The sequence below is a fragment of the Phyllobates terribilis genome, unplaced genomic scaffold (assembly GCF_046119375.1).
Source record: "Phyllobates terribilis strain yellow unplaced genomic scaffold, ASM4611937v1 Scaffold_8__6_contigs__length_399053987, whole genome shotgun sequence".
Classification (NCBI taxonomy): Eukaryota; Metazoa; Chordata; class Amphibia; order Anura; family Dendrobatidae; genus Phyllobates; species Phyllobates terribilis.
Window position 1 is genome coordinate 286,991,398 of NW_027362768.1, and position 17,670 is coordinate 287,009,067.

General features: G+C 43.9%; 1 protein-coding gene across 4 annotated transcripts in view; it reads left to right on the top strand.

The window, feature by feature from the left end:
- TNRC6B (trinucleotide repeat containing adaptor 6B) overlaps positions 1 to 17,670 on the top strand; it is a 109,352-nt gene that overhangs the window by 76,697 nt on the left and 14,985 nt on the right. For 3 of the 4 annotated variants that reach the window (XM_073644340.1, XM_073644342.1, XM_073644338.1), the window contains 15 exons: positions 3,735 to 3,893; positions 4,539 to 4,714; positions 5,795 to 5,869; positions 6,344 to 6,389; positions 6,517 to 6,665; positions 7,599 to 7,769; positions 9,229 to 9,354; positions 9,451 to 9,582; positions 9,823 to 9,921; positions 13,942 to 14,104; positions 14,362 to 14,487; positions 15,188 to 15,364; positions 16,371 to 16,517; positions 17,032 to 17,115; positions 17,218 to 17,454. In XM_073644340.1, the coding sequence (XP_073500441.1) occupies positions 3,735 to 3,893; positions 4,539 to 4,714; positions 5,795 to 5,869; positions 6,344 to 6,389; positions 6,517 to 6,665; positions 7,599 to 7,769; positions 9,229 to 9,354; positions 9,451 to 9,582; positions 9,823 to 9,921; positions 13,942 to 14,104; positions 14,362 to 14,487; positions 15,188 to 15,364; positions 16,371 to 16,517; positions 17,032 to 17,115; positions 17,218 to 17,454 (2,067 nt within the window). The remainder of the gene's footprint in view (positions 1 to 3,734; positions 3,894 to 4,538; positions 4,715 to 5,794; positions 5,870 to 6,343; positions 6,390 to 6,516; positions 6,666 to 7,598; positions 7,770 to 9,228; positions 9,355 to 9,450; positions 9,583 to 9,822; positions 9,922 to 13,941; positions 14,105 to 14,361; positions 14,488 to 15,187; positions 15,365 to 16,370; positions 16,518 to 17,031; positions 17,116 to 17,217; positions 17,455 to 17,670) is intronic. The other variant, XM_073644339.1, reaches the window with a different exon arrangement.

The window sequence follows — 17,670 nt, forward strand, 5'->3', positions numbered from 1 at the left end:
GAGGTTCCAACCTCAATAAGGCTGGACCACGAGTCCCTTCCTCAAGCACGCAATTCTTTCAGAAAGACAGTGTGCCAGTCTTTCTCCTTATAACCATAGATACAAGCACACCGTATATTTAATAGGCACTGCAAACAGTTGCCAATCAGTGGGGTCCAGGTCCTGGGACCCACACGGATCACACAAAACATCACTGTGAAGTGTGCTTTAGGGGCTTAATAGTATACCTTTGGGTACATACACTGTCCTCCTCACAGACCGGTGTACGGACCTGCAGACTTATTAAGCGTTTATAAGGGCACTTTTTCCCGATCATTGACCCATGTATATATGCAGCCGATAAACCAGCAAAATGCATGTTTGGCAGATAATTAGATCATTTATGCTGGCCTGTAATTTATCAACAGCACAATCTCCCTATGTAAATGGGCTGTGCTGTCAACATGGACAGTCTCATATGGACAAAACAATCAAAATAAGGTTGTTTTTTTCTGTACGTGTGAACATAACCATAAACCAGTGCCACCTGACTTGTTTGTAGACTATGAGCACTTGTTTATGGAGAGAAATCGAACTGGGCCTTTAGAGTATCATCTGGAAATCCTTGTCTTGTTCTATCCTAGTGACCATTACTTTTGAGATGAAAGTGGTAGTCCACTCCTGAGTACATTTTTTGCAGGCTATGTTGCTTTTCAAATCCTAACAGTGTGTAATATACACACCTTTCGGAGTTGCCAGCTCCAGTAGTCGTCACGAGACGACAAGTGTGGGAATTGCAGACTTCACACGCTAACCAGAGTCTGAGGCTTCAAATAATAAAGAAGCCGCTAAGAGACTAATGGGTACGTGACCACAAGTCTGCAAATCGCACTCATAAGGTTGAGTGATGACTGCTAGGACCGGCAGTCCGATGCCAAGCCTAAGGCCACGGCCCCACTATCAGTATTTGGTCAGTATTTTCTGCTTTTGGCTCCCATTCCTGAGAAAAAATACTGACCGAATACTGATAGTGGGGCTGTGGCTTAAAGGTGAGTACATTACAGATTGTTAGGATTTGGCAAGCTGTAACTCTTGGTGAAAACCTACTCGCATGGACAACCTCTTTCACTCGATATTCTGTTGTGGATGGTAAAGTGTCTGCCTCTCCAAGCAGCAGTACACGAGTGGGAAAAGTCTGATAAATGTGCAAGTCAAATGACATGGGGTTTGTTTTCTGTTTTGCTTTTAAATCATATTGTAATTTCTATGTGTAACCCTTTGTTGGTCCCGAAACTGTAGACTATGGATGACTCTTAACTCCTTTTGTAGGATGACTTGTACAAAGTCTCCCCTAGAAGCAATGCGTAAAGGGGTTTGACCACAAAACACATTCACGGCTCTAGATCCCCCATTTCCCCTTACTTTGGTCGTAATTGAATGAAGTGACATTGTCGATCATGATCATGGCTGCTCTGTTGGTGTCTGTGGGACTGACCGATAGCAGAGCGTTGTACTCTGCTACCTTCTCTGGCCCTATAGACACTGAATATAGTCACAGTGGTAATGCTTGACCAAGCTGCTCCATTCAGTTACAAGGACAGTGAGGAGGTTGGGGGGTCAGGACCCCCTCTAGTGATCAGACGTTCGTTTAACCCTTTCCCATGTTACAAGAATTCACTGAAAAGGACACCAAATCGACAACACATCACTGAGAAAAAGGCTTCAGTTCAGGATGCAGACTGGCCAGTGGTATAGTATGATGGAGGGTAGCACAGCAACAATGTACGGATGAGCGACCACTCACACCCCCATCATCCATGGAAGAGGACGGATGTTTAGTATTATAAATGTGCACAGAGAAACCTTATATAGGGCACATGTAGTGTGCCATGCTTGATTAAGGGTTCTTCTTCCTGAAATGCATAGGCATTATATGCTTTTTTTTTTAATGTGTGTCCATTTTACTAATTTTTTGATCCTATATGATTAAAGGCTAAGTTTTAACTACTTCGGTGCTGGAGGACACCCCCTTTTGGACCATTGCGTTCGTCTTGTTGGTTTGAAGCCTATTGGTCAAGTCCATAAATTTATCAGGTGGGCAGCCCAGCACTAAGTAAGTGCACCCCACAAGGACGGGCACATTATTTTCCCCACCGACCTTAGCGGGCCTGGCTTCATCCTGTGAAGATGAGACCATTCGTATGGTATCCTTTTTATATTTTGGCCAAAATACCCAAGCTCACAACCTACATCCAAGAGTCATCATTGTTTTAAGAGTCCCTACATTAAAAAGCAATTAATTGAAAAAATAACACTTTGTGTGCATCTATAATACAAAGCATCTACATCCAACATATAACCATTGGGGCCTGTTTGCATGCTGCACTGAACTGGTGAGTTGACTATGTCTTGGTCGGTATGGCCCAATCTTTTTTTTTTAGTTATGTCTCCCCATCTAAAAAGTGTCATTTTTCACCTTTTGACCATTAAAAGTCTGTTAAAAGCAATAAAAAAAAAAAGTTCACACCCAGTGGGATTTATATTATCACGTTGTGTTGATTAAGATTGAGGGATTTTGCAGAATTGAGCGTTGAATATGCATGTAACTGAAGACTGTGATGTTGGTCTGGAATTGCACACTAAGGTCACGTTCTGTATTTGGTCAGTATTTTACATCACATCAGTATTTATAAGCCAAAACCAGAGGTGGAACAATCAGAGGAAAAGTATCATAGAAATACAAATACTGATGTAAAATACTGAACATGTGAATGCGGCCTGAGACAGTGTCCAAAGTTTATCCAGTGTTCTCCAACCTACCGTATATGTTCCAGCACGCCCGTCAGATTTTGTTGGAAGTTTTATTTGTGAAGGTTGGTAAAAACTGGGTAAAAGGGAACGATCTGTGATGAGCACGGTATAGAGAAGAAGCGGAGCAGAATGGTATATAGGTTTGTTAGAGAAGATTCTGTATAAATTGTATTTTATTCACTGAAATTTCTGTATGTATGGGAGTCCAGTGGGTGCTGCCACTAGTGATTGACTGCTATCACCGCATGCACACTGATAGAGAAGACTGTCAATCATGGAATAGGACCGCCCTGTGTACACCAGGGATTTCAGATAATAAAATACAAGTTTTACTGAAACTTTTCCTACAAAAAATATGAATGTGTTCAGCTCCCCCTCCTGTATAACTTTCCACCTGCAGGTTATATACTGTTTTCAACATGACTGTTTATGTTCTAAAACATTGATATCTGGAGTCCTCAACCTCTCTCAACTCACACATATAAGATGTACTATGAGATGGTGTGGTCTTAAAATAAATAAAAAGCTGCTAAGACCGATAAAGGATAAGCCTAAATGACTGTATTGTCAGATGGACAGAATAACCCCTGTAATAACCATTTGTCATCCCTTGTAGGCAGGTAAGGTTGCGTTTCTGAACTGTATGGGCTTCTGTCCTCTCTGTAATAAATGCATTTGCAAAATGTTCCTATGCAGGTAATTTTTACCGATGTTTATGCGCTTATTTTCCTCTGTTATCTGAGCATTTACATCCATGTAAGATGATTATACCCCCAGTGTGACATGTCATTGTGTATCAGTTGGAGGCCACCACTAAGATGCTTGTGTAGTGCCGCTAACGTGTGGCTATTGAGATTGCATGCTCCAAACCCTTCCCTCCTTAAAAGCAGTTTTGCTGCATCATGTGTTTTCTACCAGATTTCTATTTTTATTTATGTCCACAGTTTGGAACAAGAATAAGGGTCCTTCAGCTGATAATGGGACATCGGCCTGGGGTGAGCCGTCTGAGCCTGCCTCCACATGGGGCGAAGGAGAGGAGCCAGGACCTCCTACCCCAGGGTGGGGTAATGCAGCCCCTGTAGCTCCCAGTACCATGAAAACTGGTGAGTCCCCATAGCAAAGACTAAGGCTATGTTCCCACATGTTGTGGTTTTTTTTACATCAGAAATCTGCAGCAAAACTGATCTCTGGCAGGAAATCAGGTTTTGCTGCGTTTTTTGATAAGTTTTTCCAGCATTTTTTTCACTGTCCTTCCGTCTCTATTTATGCATGTACATAAAGTTCTGTGAAAAAAAGAACCCCATTCTATTTTGCTATCAAAAACACTGAAAAAATTTACCTGCTTTTTTTGGTGCGTTTTTTTTCACCACCCAGTACTTCCTATGGGTGAAAAAATGCTGAAAGAAGTGAATTGCTCTATTTTCCAAAAACCCAACCAAGGCGCAAAATGTGCAGCAAAAAAAAAAAACATGTGTGAACAGAGAATTCTGGTTTCTCATAGACTTTGCTGATACTGAAAAACGCAGCTGAAAATTTGCATAAAAATCTGCAGCAAAATACGATGAAAAACCCAACATGTGTGAACATAGCCCAAGAGCGCAGCTTGTATTACACGTCTAATGTTTAGGGTTATATTCTGAAGATTTTGATTTCCGTGCTCTATTTCTACACATGTAGCACATGCTGCACAGCGGTGCTAGGATATATGTACCGTGATCAGAGGTAAAAACATTTTCTCTTCTTTGCAGGTACAAAAACTATGCAAGACGGCTGGGGAGAGACTGAAGGACCGGGGGCAGGGACGCGTCACAGCAGCTGGGATGAGGAAGAGGAGGGTGGTGTCTGGAATAGCGCAGGATCTCAGGGAAGCGGCTCCTCCCACAATTCGGCAGGGTGGGGCCAAGGAAAGAAACCACAGATCAAGGTGAGGCTCTGTTCCCTTACTGTAGTGTTGGCTGTATGCCATGAACACCACCTTTTGGTCAGGGGAGAGATTGATTCGGCAGCTGTCCGTTGGACATGGCCAGCTCAAAGCCGGCCATGCACATTAAATAGCTGTCGGCAGAACAGTGGTTGGACTATCGTTCGGCTGGCAGCCATCTCCGCTGACTCTCCCATACACAGCGTACTCTTTTGGCCGACCACTCCTTGGTTCTCTATGAGAAAACCACCAACAGACATGTTGCTCATCTTCAGGAAAACAAAGATCGGCAGTACAAAGTAGGCAGGCCAGATTTTTAAAGCCCCCGACATTTGTCAGCCTCCATACACATTAGATTGTCGGCCGAACCCATTGATACATGTGATTTCGGCAACATTAGTCTAAGGTGTATGGGGAGATTTGGAGTCTGCAAATGAGGGCTCCTCGGTGCACCCTTGGCATGGCCAAGTGCTTATTGCACTATTTTGCCACCATATGCCATTCAACACCCCTTAGCTTGATTGCTCATTTGCCCAGAGCGAGTGTCGCCTGAATCACATTCCTGGCTTTGGAGTCCCACACTTGACACGACCGGAGCCGAACAGGTGTCCGCGCGGGTGTGCTCTCATCTATCTCTCCTGTCTGCAGCAACCGCTCACTGCACAAAGGATCACGCAGCACCTTGCCACTGTGTAAGCCTGTGTGCAAGTCGCGGATGCTGCAGACTAGAGAGAGGGATGACAACGTCCCTGTACTGATACTGTGTGTGTGCGGCCACCTATTCTGCTCCTGTAGTGTCAGTGCGAGCATGCAGATTTGTTTCAGGCCACACTCTAAAGAGAGGTGCATGGCATGTTGATAGAGAAGCAGAGTTGTGTACCGAGCCCTTGGCCATGCCAAGGGTGCACCGAGGAGCCTTCATTTGCTAGGTGCTACAAACTGTCAAGCAAGCGGACGCCGTGTGCTCTTGAACAGATGTTAGACCTGCTCATTAAGTAAGCATGTATACATTTCTATGTAAATCAACACCTGTGGTTATAACCTACCCATTCACTGAAAACTGCAATATCTTCTTAATTTCAGGGTTCCCTAAAAGGGGGAAACAATGATTCCTGGATAAACCCATTGTCCAAGCAGTTCTCAAACATCGGATTACTGGTAAGCCACATTTCCTCTAATGCATGTATGTCCTCGTGTGTGTGGCATCTGAATGTCACCTCGACCTTCTTTTCCTCGCTTTATACTGGGCTTTAGTCATGCAAATTTGCTGAATTACTCAACAGCCGTCACCTCCGTGACAGAATACAGGGGTCCGCTGACTTTGTCGAAGAGAACCGGTCCTGATAACTTGATCTCCTTGGACTTTTGATCTCCTTGGACCTCTTCTCCTGTTTTGATGTGATTAGGCCAGGGGGTATATTTTTAGCGTCTCTGGCTCCAATTTATCAGAAGTTTATGAAAACTGATGAATCAGTGCATTTGTGATTTTTTTTTTTTTGCTTTACCTATATTGTATGTGTGCAGTTTTACTCAAGTGAGTGGTTTTGGGCACTTTATACCTGAACAGTCTGCCATCTCTTGCTCTCCAGGACATTAATTGATCTGTTGTGAATTTCTTTTTGTGTTGTGTAGAGCCAAGTGGATGACTCATCTGCTAGTAAGATGGACCACCCTGTTGGTGAGGAGATTTACATTTTACCTTCCATCCTCTTTATGAGATATAACATGACTCGTTCACGTTCAACTTCCGGTTATTGAATTGCAAGGTCAACATTTTTCCCCCTTTTTTTTATTTTTGCCCACAGGTGTTCTTCCAGAAAAGAAGTTTGAGGCGGACAAAAGGGGTGTGAATCTCGGGGATTTCAATGATATGATGCGGAAGGACCGGTCAGGCTTCCGTCTGCCCAATTCCAAAGAGATGGGAGCCGCAGACAGCGGGCCTTATTTTGAGAAGGTGAGGATTTATCTTTGCAGTCCACTCTTAAGAATGTCCCAAAATAAATCCTTCCCTACCATGATCAAGGATGAAATAGTTTACATGCCATTATTGTATCCATAAAATATATATCATGTAAGCCTGTTAGTCTGTCCCAATTCACCTTTGACTTGGGACTTGCCCCAGCTTTTGTTTTCTTGGTACTAGATTTTGGTGTGGTTATGTCATATTTTGGCATTGTCTACTTGACAAAGGATAGACAAACACTGGGATTCACAGTTCTGTGAATTGCCCACTCCATATGTATAGATTTCATGTCTGATAATGCATTTAGATTATTATATGAAGTGAAGTATAGTTCCTATTTGGTTCATGAACTTAAAGGGGTTGTCCAATACAGGGTTAAAAAAAAATTAAGGCTTGGATGGGTTTGAAATAAAAAATAAAAAAATGGTGGCATCCTCACCTTCCAGTGGAGGTCTTCTTCAACTCCTAAAGTGATGCCTGAAGTGACATTACCACTGCAGCCTGTGATTGGCTGTAGCGGTCAAGTGACTAGAATAGCACATTATCAGGCTTATGACACGCTCTAGTCACCTGACTGCTGCAGCCAATCATGGGCTGCAGTGGCCCTGTTATTTCCGAACGGAGAGAGCCATTTACCTCCAACGCTAGGAGATTTCTGCCACTTTTTAAACCCATCCATGCCTTGTAATTTTTTTCTGTTTTGGACAACCTCTTTATTATTTAGTGAAGCTATTTCTGAGTGTTATTTTCCAAACTGATTTGCACGCGGTCTACGTAAGAAAGATTTTTCTCCACTAAATTAATGTGATTGGCAGAAGACTGACGCGTCTTTCATTTGCACTCAATAGAATTTCTGTGTCTGTCTCTCCTTTTCCCTCTCGCCTTCTGCTGCATCACTAACCAACACCCCTTGACTGGCTTTAGCTGACTTTGCCTTTCTCCAATCAAGACGGGTGCCTTGGGGACGAGGCTCCGTGCTCTCCCTTTTCTCCCTCCCCCAGCTACAAGCTATCTCCCTCCGGCTCCTCGCTCCCATCCGTGGGCCTGGGGGCTATTGGTTCGGGCCTCAACCCCCAAACCTTCGCTGCTAGACAAGTAAGAGTTGTGTGCTTTGGATCACCTGTTTAGGCAGCCTATCTTTACAGTGATATAATTAGTTGGTTAGTTTGGGCCCATTTTATGTATCTGCAAGAGGGCATGATCTCCTTGACACTGAATTAATGATGGCAGTAACTCACTTTATAAATTTGGGGACCAGCCAGTGCCAATCATTTGATGTTTTTTTTTTTTTCTATATTGTTATATATAGTGCCATCATATTCCTCAGTGATTCTCATTAGTACATGTCCCCAGCAGGGCTTGCAATCTAATTTCCCTGTCTGATGCACACTAAGGTTATCTGGTTTCACATGAAATTCACCCATCTATGTTTTCATTGTGGGAGGAATCCAATGCCCATACATACATGCATGTTCTCAATTTTCTTTGTTTTTAAATGCTAAAACTACTTCTTCACTTAAAGGTATTGTCCCAGCTCAGTAAGTTATCACCTAGCCATAGCCGAGTACAGCACTCCTAACTCCGCTGGTTTGCCCTGGCTCCATTTGACAGCTAGCACTAACTTCAGCCATAAAAAATAATAGAAGTCTGGTGGACCCACTAGAAGTCACTAGGATCTATATTAAAAAAAATGTTCTGACAAAGCTACGATGGCTCCATTCATAAAAATGGTACTTTTGTTGTCTACAAGCTTCATGCTAGCAGAGACTTGCATCCCTGGCCTGACAATGTACCAATCTTGTTGTTTGCCTCGGGCTGTATTCGCAGAATGCTTCTTTTCCCGTGACTTTCCAAAATTGTGGCACGAAAAACACAGCAAGGCTGCAACGTCTGAGCACTGCTTTGGGTTTGTTTCCAAAGTTGGAGGTTATTCGTTGATTTACTTAATGATTGCTTCAAATTCTCGTTTTTTTCTTTATGCATTTTCTCTCTCCTGTAATGTGGTATAATGGGGACACCCAAGCAGAAAATTGAGGGTTATTGTTATCTCTCTTCAGGAGCGCACCAAAACCACTCCTCTGCCTTATGGCTTCTTGCTTGTTGGGGGTTAGTGCACTCCTGGAGATTGATAGTTCTGGGCCGGCCGGATGGCTGAGCCACTGCTCCAGATAGCTTGCTTTCCCATACTGCAATCGGAAGCTGTTTTACCTGTGTAGCGCACGGGCGCTGCCGCTGGCCTAATCCAGCCATCCGGGTAGCTCAGAACTTAACTTGCAAGCTCTATAGAAAAAGATCTTACTAGCACACGCTGCTTACCTAGAAAATCGGCCACCTCTGATAAACCGCAGCAGTGGCCTGTATACTACGCAGTGAGCAACAGTAAGCAATAAACTTAAAAATCCCTCCATTCTTGAGAATGGAAATAATTTTTAGAGGCAAGTTGCACCTTGCAATTGTACCCATTTATGATTAATAATGTATTGCTGAGCACTAAAAGGGTAAAGTACACTTGCCAAATCTAAAACTCAATAATCCTTCTACTTTTGATATGTAGGGTGGCAATCACGGTCTGTTCGGGAACAGCGGTGCACAATCGCGAGGCATGCACAACCCTGTGCCATCGCTCAACTCATCTCCCAACCTCCGGGCACAAGTGCCTCCCCAGTTCCTTTCTCCCCAGGTAATGTTGAATTTATTTATTTGTATTTTATTTAGGTGGCAGCATTTTTATAACATTTTTGTTTTACCTTTTTTTTTTATCCTTTTATTTTCTCAGGTCTCGGCCTCTATGCTGAAACAGTTCCCTAACAGCAACATGAACCCAGGACTGTTCAACATGGGGCCCCAACTCTCTCCTCAGCAGATTGCCATGCTGAGCCAGCTCCCTCAAATCCAGCAGTTTCAGCTGGTGAGTAGATGAATGCAATGCCACCAAAGTCTGTACACACAGTCCTCCAGTAATCCAGAGTTTGCAAAACTTTGCTACAAAATTTATTGTTCACTTGTTACCCTATGCAGCTGGCGAAGCTCCCTGCACCACATCCAGCCCCTTATTATTGAATGCATCACTATTTTACTAGGTTCAGCTTTACCTCTTGCCCCTGGGTATATTTGCATTACTATTTGCTTTTTGCATGTCTCTGTACAGGCCTGTCAGCTCCTCTTACAGCAACAACAGCAGCAGCAGCAGCTACTACAGAATCAGAGGAAGATCTCACAGGCCGTCAGGCAGCAGCAAGAACAGCAGGTAACTATTACACTTGTGGTTGAAATGTACTTCCAATCCACTAAAGGGGTCGGACAAAGAATAATGATTAACTCAGAATGGGATAAAATAATGAGCAAAAAAAATAAATATTCACCTTACCGATTCCCCGCTGCTGTTTCAACAATGGTCCTGTTGCAGCGATGACATCCCACGGGATCAGTTAGGAGAGTATGACTTATTCTATTAATCCATTCTGAGCTGCAAGAGAACCTCTTAAAAGCACGTACAGTGTTTATGAATGTGTCTATATGTAGACAGTATTTTCTATATAGCCCTTGATTAGATAGATGAACTCTTATTCTATGCTGCCTGTAGTCAGTGTCATCACTGCTGCGGGTGATAAGATAGGTCTGCACAGGTTGTGGTGCATGATGTCCATTATTGTTAGAGGGCAACTTCATGCCATGCAAAGCAGCTCGATTGTGGGGAATGAATCAATGAAATTTTTTTTATTTCAGAAGCCATATACACTGAATATACTAAGGTGTGACGTGCTTATTGGTTTAAAGGGGTATTCCCATCTGCAAGATCCTATCCCAATATGTAGTATTTGTAATAATAATATTAGCAAATACCTCCAATTAGAAATGTAGTATAGTTTTTCTGATTCGCTATGTCTCTTTCCTCATGTGCAGGGCATGGCTTTCGGCCACTCATATAGTGAGTTAGTTGTTAGGTATCCATGGTTACGACCACTAACAACTAACTGTCACTAGATGAGTGGTTGTAAGCTATGCCCTGCACATGAGGAAAGAGACATAGCGAATCAGAAGAACTATACTACATTTCAAATTGGAGGTATTTGCTAATATTATTATTACAAATAATAGGATCTCGGAGATGGGAATACTCTACTGTTAACCATAAAACTCTAAAGGGAGTCTGTCACTCGCAAAATCAATTTTAAGCAATCAGTGATTATCCCCTATAAAAAATCATACTAGCACTGCATCTCTTATTGGTACAGTGCTTGAGAAAAATACTTTTAATGTACTTGCAAATGAGGGGGCTTCTTTGCACCATTGGAGTGGTCAAAAGCTTGGTGCTTCCTACCACCCTTTCATTTTGCATGTGGAAGGCCTTTTCCCGCTTCTGATTGATAACGCTTGCTTCCTAGAGCGAACCCTGTCTGAACTCAGCCCACGTGTGTGCGCATGAGCACTGACGCTTAAATACATAATAGGCCGATTGTTTATTTGTTCTTCGGTGAGGCTGGCACCAATTGGCACTCAGACACCGAATAATACCAATTCTTATTTGGCATTATAGATTCGGAGGAAACTGAGTTATACTGGTATAAAAACACATTTTTATTGATAAATAAGTTAAACTCCATTTTCAGTTACAAAAATATACATTTAATTGGTGACATGACAGTTAGACAAAAGTGACAGCCTACCACAATTCCCCCCAAACACCAATAATATTTATACACTGCTCAAAAGAATAAAGGGAACACTCAAATAACACATCCTAGATCTGAATGAATGAAATATTCTCATTGAATACTTTGTTCTGTACAAAGTTGAATGTGCTGACAACAAAATCACACAAAAATAATCAATGGAAATCAAATTTATTAACTAATGGAGGCCTGGATTTGGAGTCACCCCCAAAGTTAAAGTGGAAAAACACACTACAGGCTGATCCAATTTTGATGTAATGTCCTTAAAATAAGTCAAAATGAGGCTCAGTATTGTGTGTGGCCTCCACGTGCCTGTATGACCTCCCTACAACGCCTGGGCATGCTCCTGATGAGGTTGCGGATGGTCTACTGTGGGATCTTCTCCCAGACCTGGACTAAAGCATCCGCCAACTCCTGGACATTCTGTGGTGCAACGTGACGTTGGTGGATGGAGCGAGACATGATGTCCCAGATGTGCTCAATCGGATTCAGGTCTGGGGAACGGGCGGGCCAGTCCATAGCTTCAATGCCTTCATCTTGCAGGAACTGCTGACACACTCCAGCCACATGAGGTCTGGCATTGTCCGGCATTAGGAGGAACCCAGGGCCAACCGCACCAGCATATGGTCTCACAAGGGGTCTGAGGATCTCATCTCGGTACCTAATGGCAGTCAGGCTACCTCTGGCGAGCACATGGAGGGCTGTGCGGCCCTCCAAAGAAATGCCACCCCACTGCCAAACCGGTCATGCTGAAGGATGTTTCAGGCAGCAGATCGCTCTCCACGGCGTCTCCAGACTCTGTCTCATCTGTCACGTGCTCAGTGTGAACCTGCTTTCATCTGTGAAGAGCACAGGGCGCCAGTGGCAACTTTGCCAATACTGGTGTTCTGTGGCAAATGCCAAGCGTCCTGCACGGTGTTGGGCTGTGAGCACAACCCCATCTGTGGACGTCGGGCTCTCATACCACCCTCATGGAGTCGGTTTATAACCGTTTGTGCAGACACATGCACATTTGTGGCCTGCTGGAGGTCATTTTGCAGGGCTCTGGCAGTGCTCCTCCTGTTCCTCCTTGCACAAAGGAGGAGGTAGCGGACCTGCTGCTGGGCTGTTGCCCTCCTATGGCCCCCTCCACGTCTCCTGGTGTACTGGCCTGTCTCCTGGTAGCGCCTCCAGCCTCTGTACACTACCCTGACAGACACAGTAAACCTTCTTGTCACAGCTCGCATTGATGTGCCATCCTGGATGAGCTGCACTACCTGAGCAACTTCTGTGGGTTGTAGAATCCGTCTCATGCTACTACGAGTGTGAAAGCACAACCAACATTCAAAAGTGACCAAAACATCAGCCAGAAAGCATTGGTACTGAGATGTGGTCTGTGGTCCCCACCTGCAGAACCACTCCTTTATTGAGTGTGTCTTGATAATTGCCAATAATTTCCATCTATTGTCTATTCCAGGGTTCCCCAACTCCAGTCCTCAAGGCCCACCAACAGATCATGTTTTCAGGATTTCCTTACTATTGCTCAGGTGATAACTGCATCACCTGCACAGGTAATAATTACACCACCTGTACAATACTAAGGAAATCCTGAAAACATGACCTGTTGGTGGGCCTTGAGGACCGGAGTTGGGGAACCCTGGTCTATTCCATTTGCACAACAGCATGTGAAATTGATTGTTCTTCAGTGTTGCTTCCTAAGTGGACAGTTTGATTTCACAGAAGTTTGTCTTACTTGGAGTTATATTCTGTTGTTTAAGTGTTCCCTTTATTTTTTTGAGCAGTGTATTAGCAAAGTGCAGGGCATGCAAGAGGAGTCCCATACATCTGAATGTATGCCTGAGGTACAAGTATTTTGTTACAATGACCAGTTAACCAACATAAGACTCACTCAGGCACATAAGGAGAGGGATGATCTTATCCAGGGGGGTATGGGCAGGTAGTGACGGACAAAGGTGACCGGGTTCAGGCGGTGTCCGTGTGCATGTGCACACATGCGGGCAAGGTTCAGACATTGCTCACGCTGGGAAGCGAAAATAGGAAATGCCCTCAAAATGCAAAATGTGCACCATTCTGCATCCTCAAAGCCCCATCATTTGCATGTGAATTAAAGGTATTATTGACAACTTTGAAGCCTGAGCTCTTTCAGTTTACTATGCCTGCAATGCATCTTCATTAGCTGTCGACCACAGGCTTGCTGACAGCTATTTCTCATACGCATGCATGTATTTTCAATGAGTAAAAAGCCACTGCCAGACATCTCAGCAGATCCCTTTTCCTCCCTGTTGTAAATGGTTGGTTTGGCCTTGTTGGTCCACCTTTTAGGATCACAGACATATCTTGGTCTTCAGTAGGCCCATAGCTGCCATAGGAAGCCATCACTGTGCCAGTCAGGTGACAAAGGGCGCTACCGCCATCAATCTGACCACTTAGTTGCCACTCTTGCTGTTGGTCGGGACATCTAAGGGTTTAATTAACTAGTCGGCTAATATTATTAATTTGCTTCTTATTAGTTGTCTTCTGTATCCTTACGGATCAGTTCTACATCTGCAGCATTATTGTACGTCATTGATTTTCTTGTTCCTGCTTTTTTTTAGCAATTGGCTCGAATGGTAAGTGCCCTCCAGCAGCAGCAGCAGCAACAGAGGCAGCCGGGTATGAAGCACTCTCCCTCTCATCCGGCTGGTCCCAAGTCTCATCTGGATCCTGTAGGGCTCTCAGACATGCAGTCCAAAGGGCACATGCCTGGATATGGATCAGGTTAGTGCTTAACTCTTGGAGGTAGGGGTGTAAGAAACGAAAGCTCACACTGCAGAATATATTTGGGTGTAGTGACCTCTAGATGGTTCCTCACAGACCCTCTTTGGCTTGCACGACCGACCCTAAAGATTCTGGTTTGGGATGATGGTGCCATTTAAAAAATAAATGATTGATTTTGTCTTGGTGAAAATTAATTTGGAAAGTAGCAACTGATTTATTTCTTACCTTTTACAAAAATGATTTTCTGTCATTTCTAGGCTTCAGCTCAAGTGGAGTTGATTATGGAAAGGAGGCTGGGGTGGAATCCCGATTTAAGCAGTGGACATCCATGATGGATGGGTTGCCTTCATCAGTGTCTCAAGATGTTAGTCTACCTAAAAATGGTAAGTGTTTGTCTTGCGTTATTATATTAGTATATACTTCTGCAAGGTAGAGAAAGTATATAGATTTTCAAGAAAGATATTTAAAGAAAAAAACTACATTTGGAGGCTAACACCTTTTATCAAACCTGGTTTTCTGGTGACATAAATTGGGCCATATATCAAATGAAGGGAATCTAGGCAATGCCAGGGGAGATTACAGGATCATTGTGGTTGTTCGGGGGTTTCAGCTAGGTGCAAAATGAACAAGGTTTCCAGGTTTAGGTTTTTAGTGGCTGTAGATTTGCATTAGGTTGGGAGAAATAAAATAAACTGATGTTGCTCACTGACTCGATGCTTGTCCTCTGCTGCTCCTGCCTTTGTTGCCTGCAGCCTTGACATCATGGCGAACAGTTGCTTGCCAGCTGCAGCCAATCAATGGGCTCAGCAAAGATGCCGAGGTAATCGCCACAAGACTACTGAGTTTAATAATTGGCTACTATGGTCATGTGCGCTAAAGTCATGATATCATTGTGCAGCCTGTCTGCAAAGATGGGAGCAGAAGCAAAGAGGTGTCACTGGGGCAGGGAAGGGCGAGTAGCAGCGGAGTTTGTGATTTTAACTTATAGGAAGCCCATAGCCAATAAAAACTTCTACCTGGAAAACCCCTTTTAAAGAAAAGAGTTGGAAGTATTTTTCTAATTGCCTTTATTTTTGCCCTCAGGCTCCATTGCACCTCCTGGGAAGAATCGTGGTGGTTCTCCCTACAACCAGTTTGACATGATGTCTGGAGATCCTGTGGGACTGCATGGAGGGCCAACGGGTGACAGCTGGTTACCTGCCAAATCACCTCCTTCAAGCAAAATGGGAAGCAAGTCCATCAATACCAGCTGGCCTCCAGGTGGGTGCCAGGGATCATTGTACAGATTCGTTTTCAATCCTCTGACTGCTGCTCTATAAACAGTTTTTACAGAATTTGACGCCAACCAGTTGATATTCCATTTGCGCTGTATACTATAATTTTTACAGACAACACAATAGCTATATATAGGCAGCATACTACAATTTTTAGGCTGATTTTACACAAACATCAGCATTCTCAGACCAGCCATGCCCGTGTGCAGCTCAGTGAGCTTGTCCACGTGGCAGAAGGGCGCAGGAGTTGTCCGCCATTTGTGCTAGTGCTGTCTCATCTGTGGAAGAGAAGAGACTGGTGCATTCTGAACATAGCCGTATAATTCTGGGCTTGCGTCTTAGTGTAGAAAGCCATGCCGCCGTGATGGGCAAAGCCTTCTGCTGAGACAAGCAAGACAAACATGTAATTCTGCCCTGGTTCTGTATATCCAGGAAACCTGCAATTGTGCAAAGTCTCCTTGGAGTTGCAAGGTTACTGGTGGACCTGTCAGGTGACATGATCCTTCATTAGCAACCATTTTCAGGGCTTAAGTGGGTTGTCCGGTGAAAACAAGCTATCGCCCATTCCCAGGATAGGTGATAACTTACTGACCACTGGGATTTGCATGACATCGCTCCATTTATTCTCTATGTGGCTCTTGGAAAAATACGAGTGCAGCGCTTGGCAGCCCCATTGGGAATGATTGGAGCTGCGGTCGAGCATGGACACTGCCAGTCCATTCTAAGTGCCCCTTTCCTAATAGTCAGACCCCCACGATAAATAAGTTGGCACAAAACCGTGACAGCTGCAAAGTGTAAGCAAATCATCATAGATGTGCATGGATGGATTCATGGAGTTGGCAGTATTTTTTGTTCTTTGTAGGAGGAAGGTTAGTAATTTTCCTCGTTATCATTTATTAAATGTAGATGTTAAGACTGGAAAATGATGCTGCATCCACACTAATTATAATGGAAATCACTGTCTACATGCTTTTTATTATTTTATTTTGCAGAGTTTCAACCAGGCGTGCCATGGAAAGGAATTCAGAATATTGACCCAGAATCCGACCCTTACGTTACCCCTGGCAGTGTGCTAGGGGGTCCAGCCCCATCTCCCATCGTAGATACTGACCACCAGCTACTGCAGGACACCCCAACAGGTAAGGCTGGGTTTACAATACTTTTTTGGTTTCCATTTACTTTTGTATGCTGATACATCATAAATGGAAGCTCAATCCTAGACTAATATCTATTTAACGGATTGCGGAGAGCATTTCCAGTGTACACGTTAAAGCGCAAAAGTGTGATGCAAACAGAACCCAAGTTATAAATGCTGATTTATATAAAGTTGCTCCTGTTCACGATTTCCAGCAAATACATAATGTCCTCGTTTTAATGAATTAATTAATGGCAATTTTATGGAGACATTTCGGCTAGGGAGGGGGGGGGGGGTCACACATTGTGGTCAGTGTACGGCCACAAACTGACAGTCGCAACTAATATGTGGTTCCAGTAACTGCACTTGGTATTTAAGTGACCACAGTGTATTCTTGGTTTCACCACAGGAGGGCAGTGTAACCTCGCTTGTCTTGTATTTTACATATTTTGCAGTAAAAAAAAAAAAAAGAAGTCTGTGTTACTAGAACTAGTATCTCCTGGTATTTCACATTCTAGGGTCCACTTCTTCCCTCAACACCTCGCTGCCTTCACCTGGTGCCTGGCCCTACAGTGCCTCAGAGAATATCCACAGCACTTCAGGTATTTGCCCTCTATAGAGACACGGTTTGATGTGGAATATGATGTTTTATGAAACATGGCTTTCACAAAAAAATATATATATTGTTGTTTTTGTTTTTTTAGCACTCTCAGCAAAGTTTGGAGACTATAAATCCACCTGGTCACCAGACCCCATTGGACACAACCCCTCGCATCATTCTAACAAGATGTGGAAGAATCAGATGTCCAGGAATAGCCCTGGGCTGCCTCGCCCCCCTCCAGGGCTCACCAACAACCACAAAGCCACCAACTCCCCTTGGAACAGCACAGCCCCTCGGTCTGCCAGAGGATGGGGGGCACAGGACTCCAGGATCTCATCTGGTAAATGTCTAATGGTCCTTGTCTGTCATGCAATGTCCTCTCATTTACCACCATGTAATGATAGCTCATCTCTCTCACCAAGTAAGACACCGTTATGATGATTCCAAGTCACTGTCCACCACCCTTCAGATTTTATATTTATTAGGATGCAGAATTGCATTCACTAAAAGCACTCTTTCAACCTTTTGTGTACTTTGTCCCCCCCCTCCCCCCATT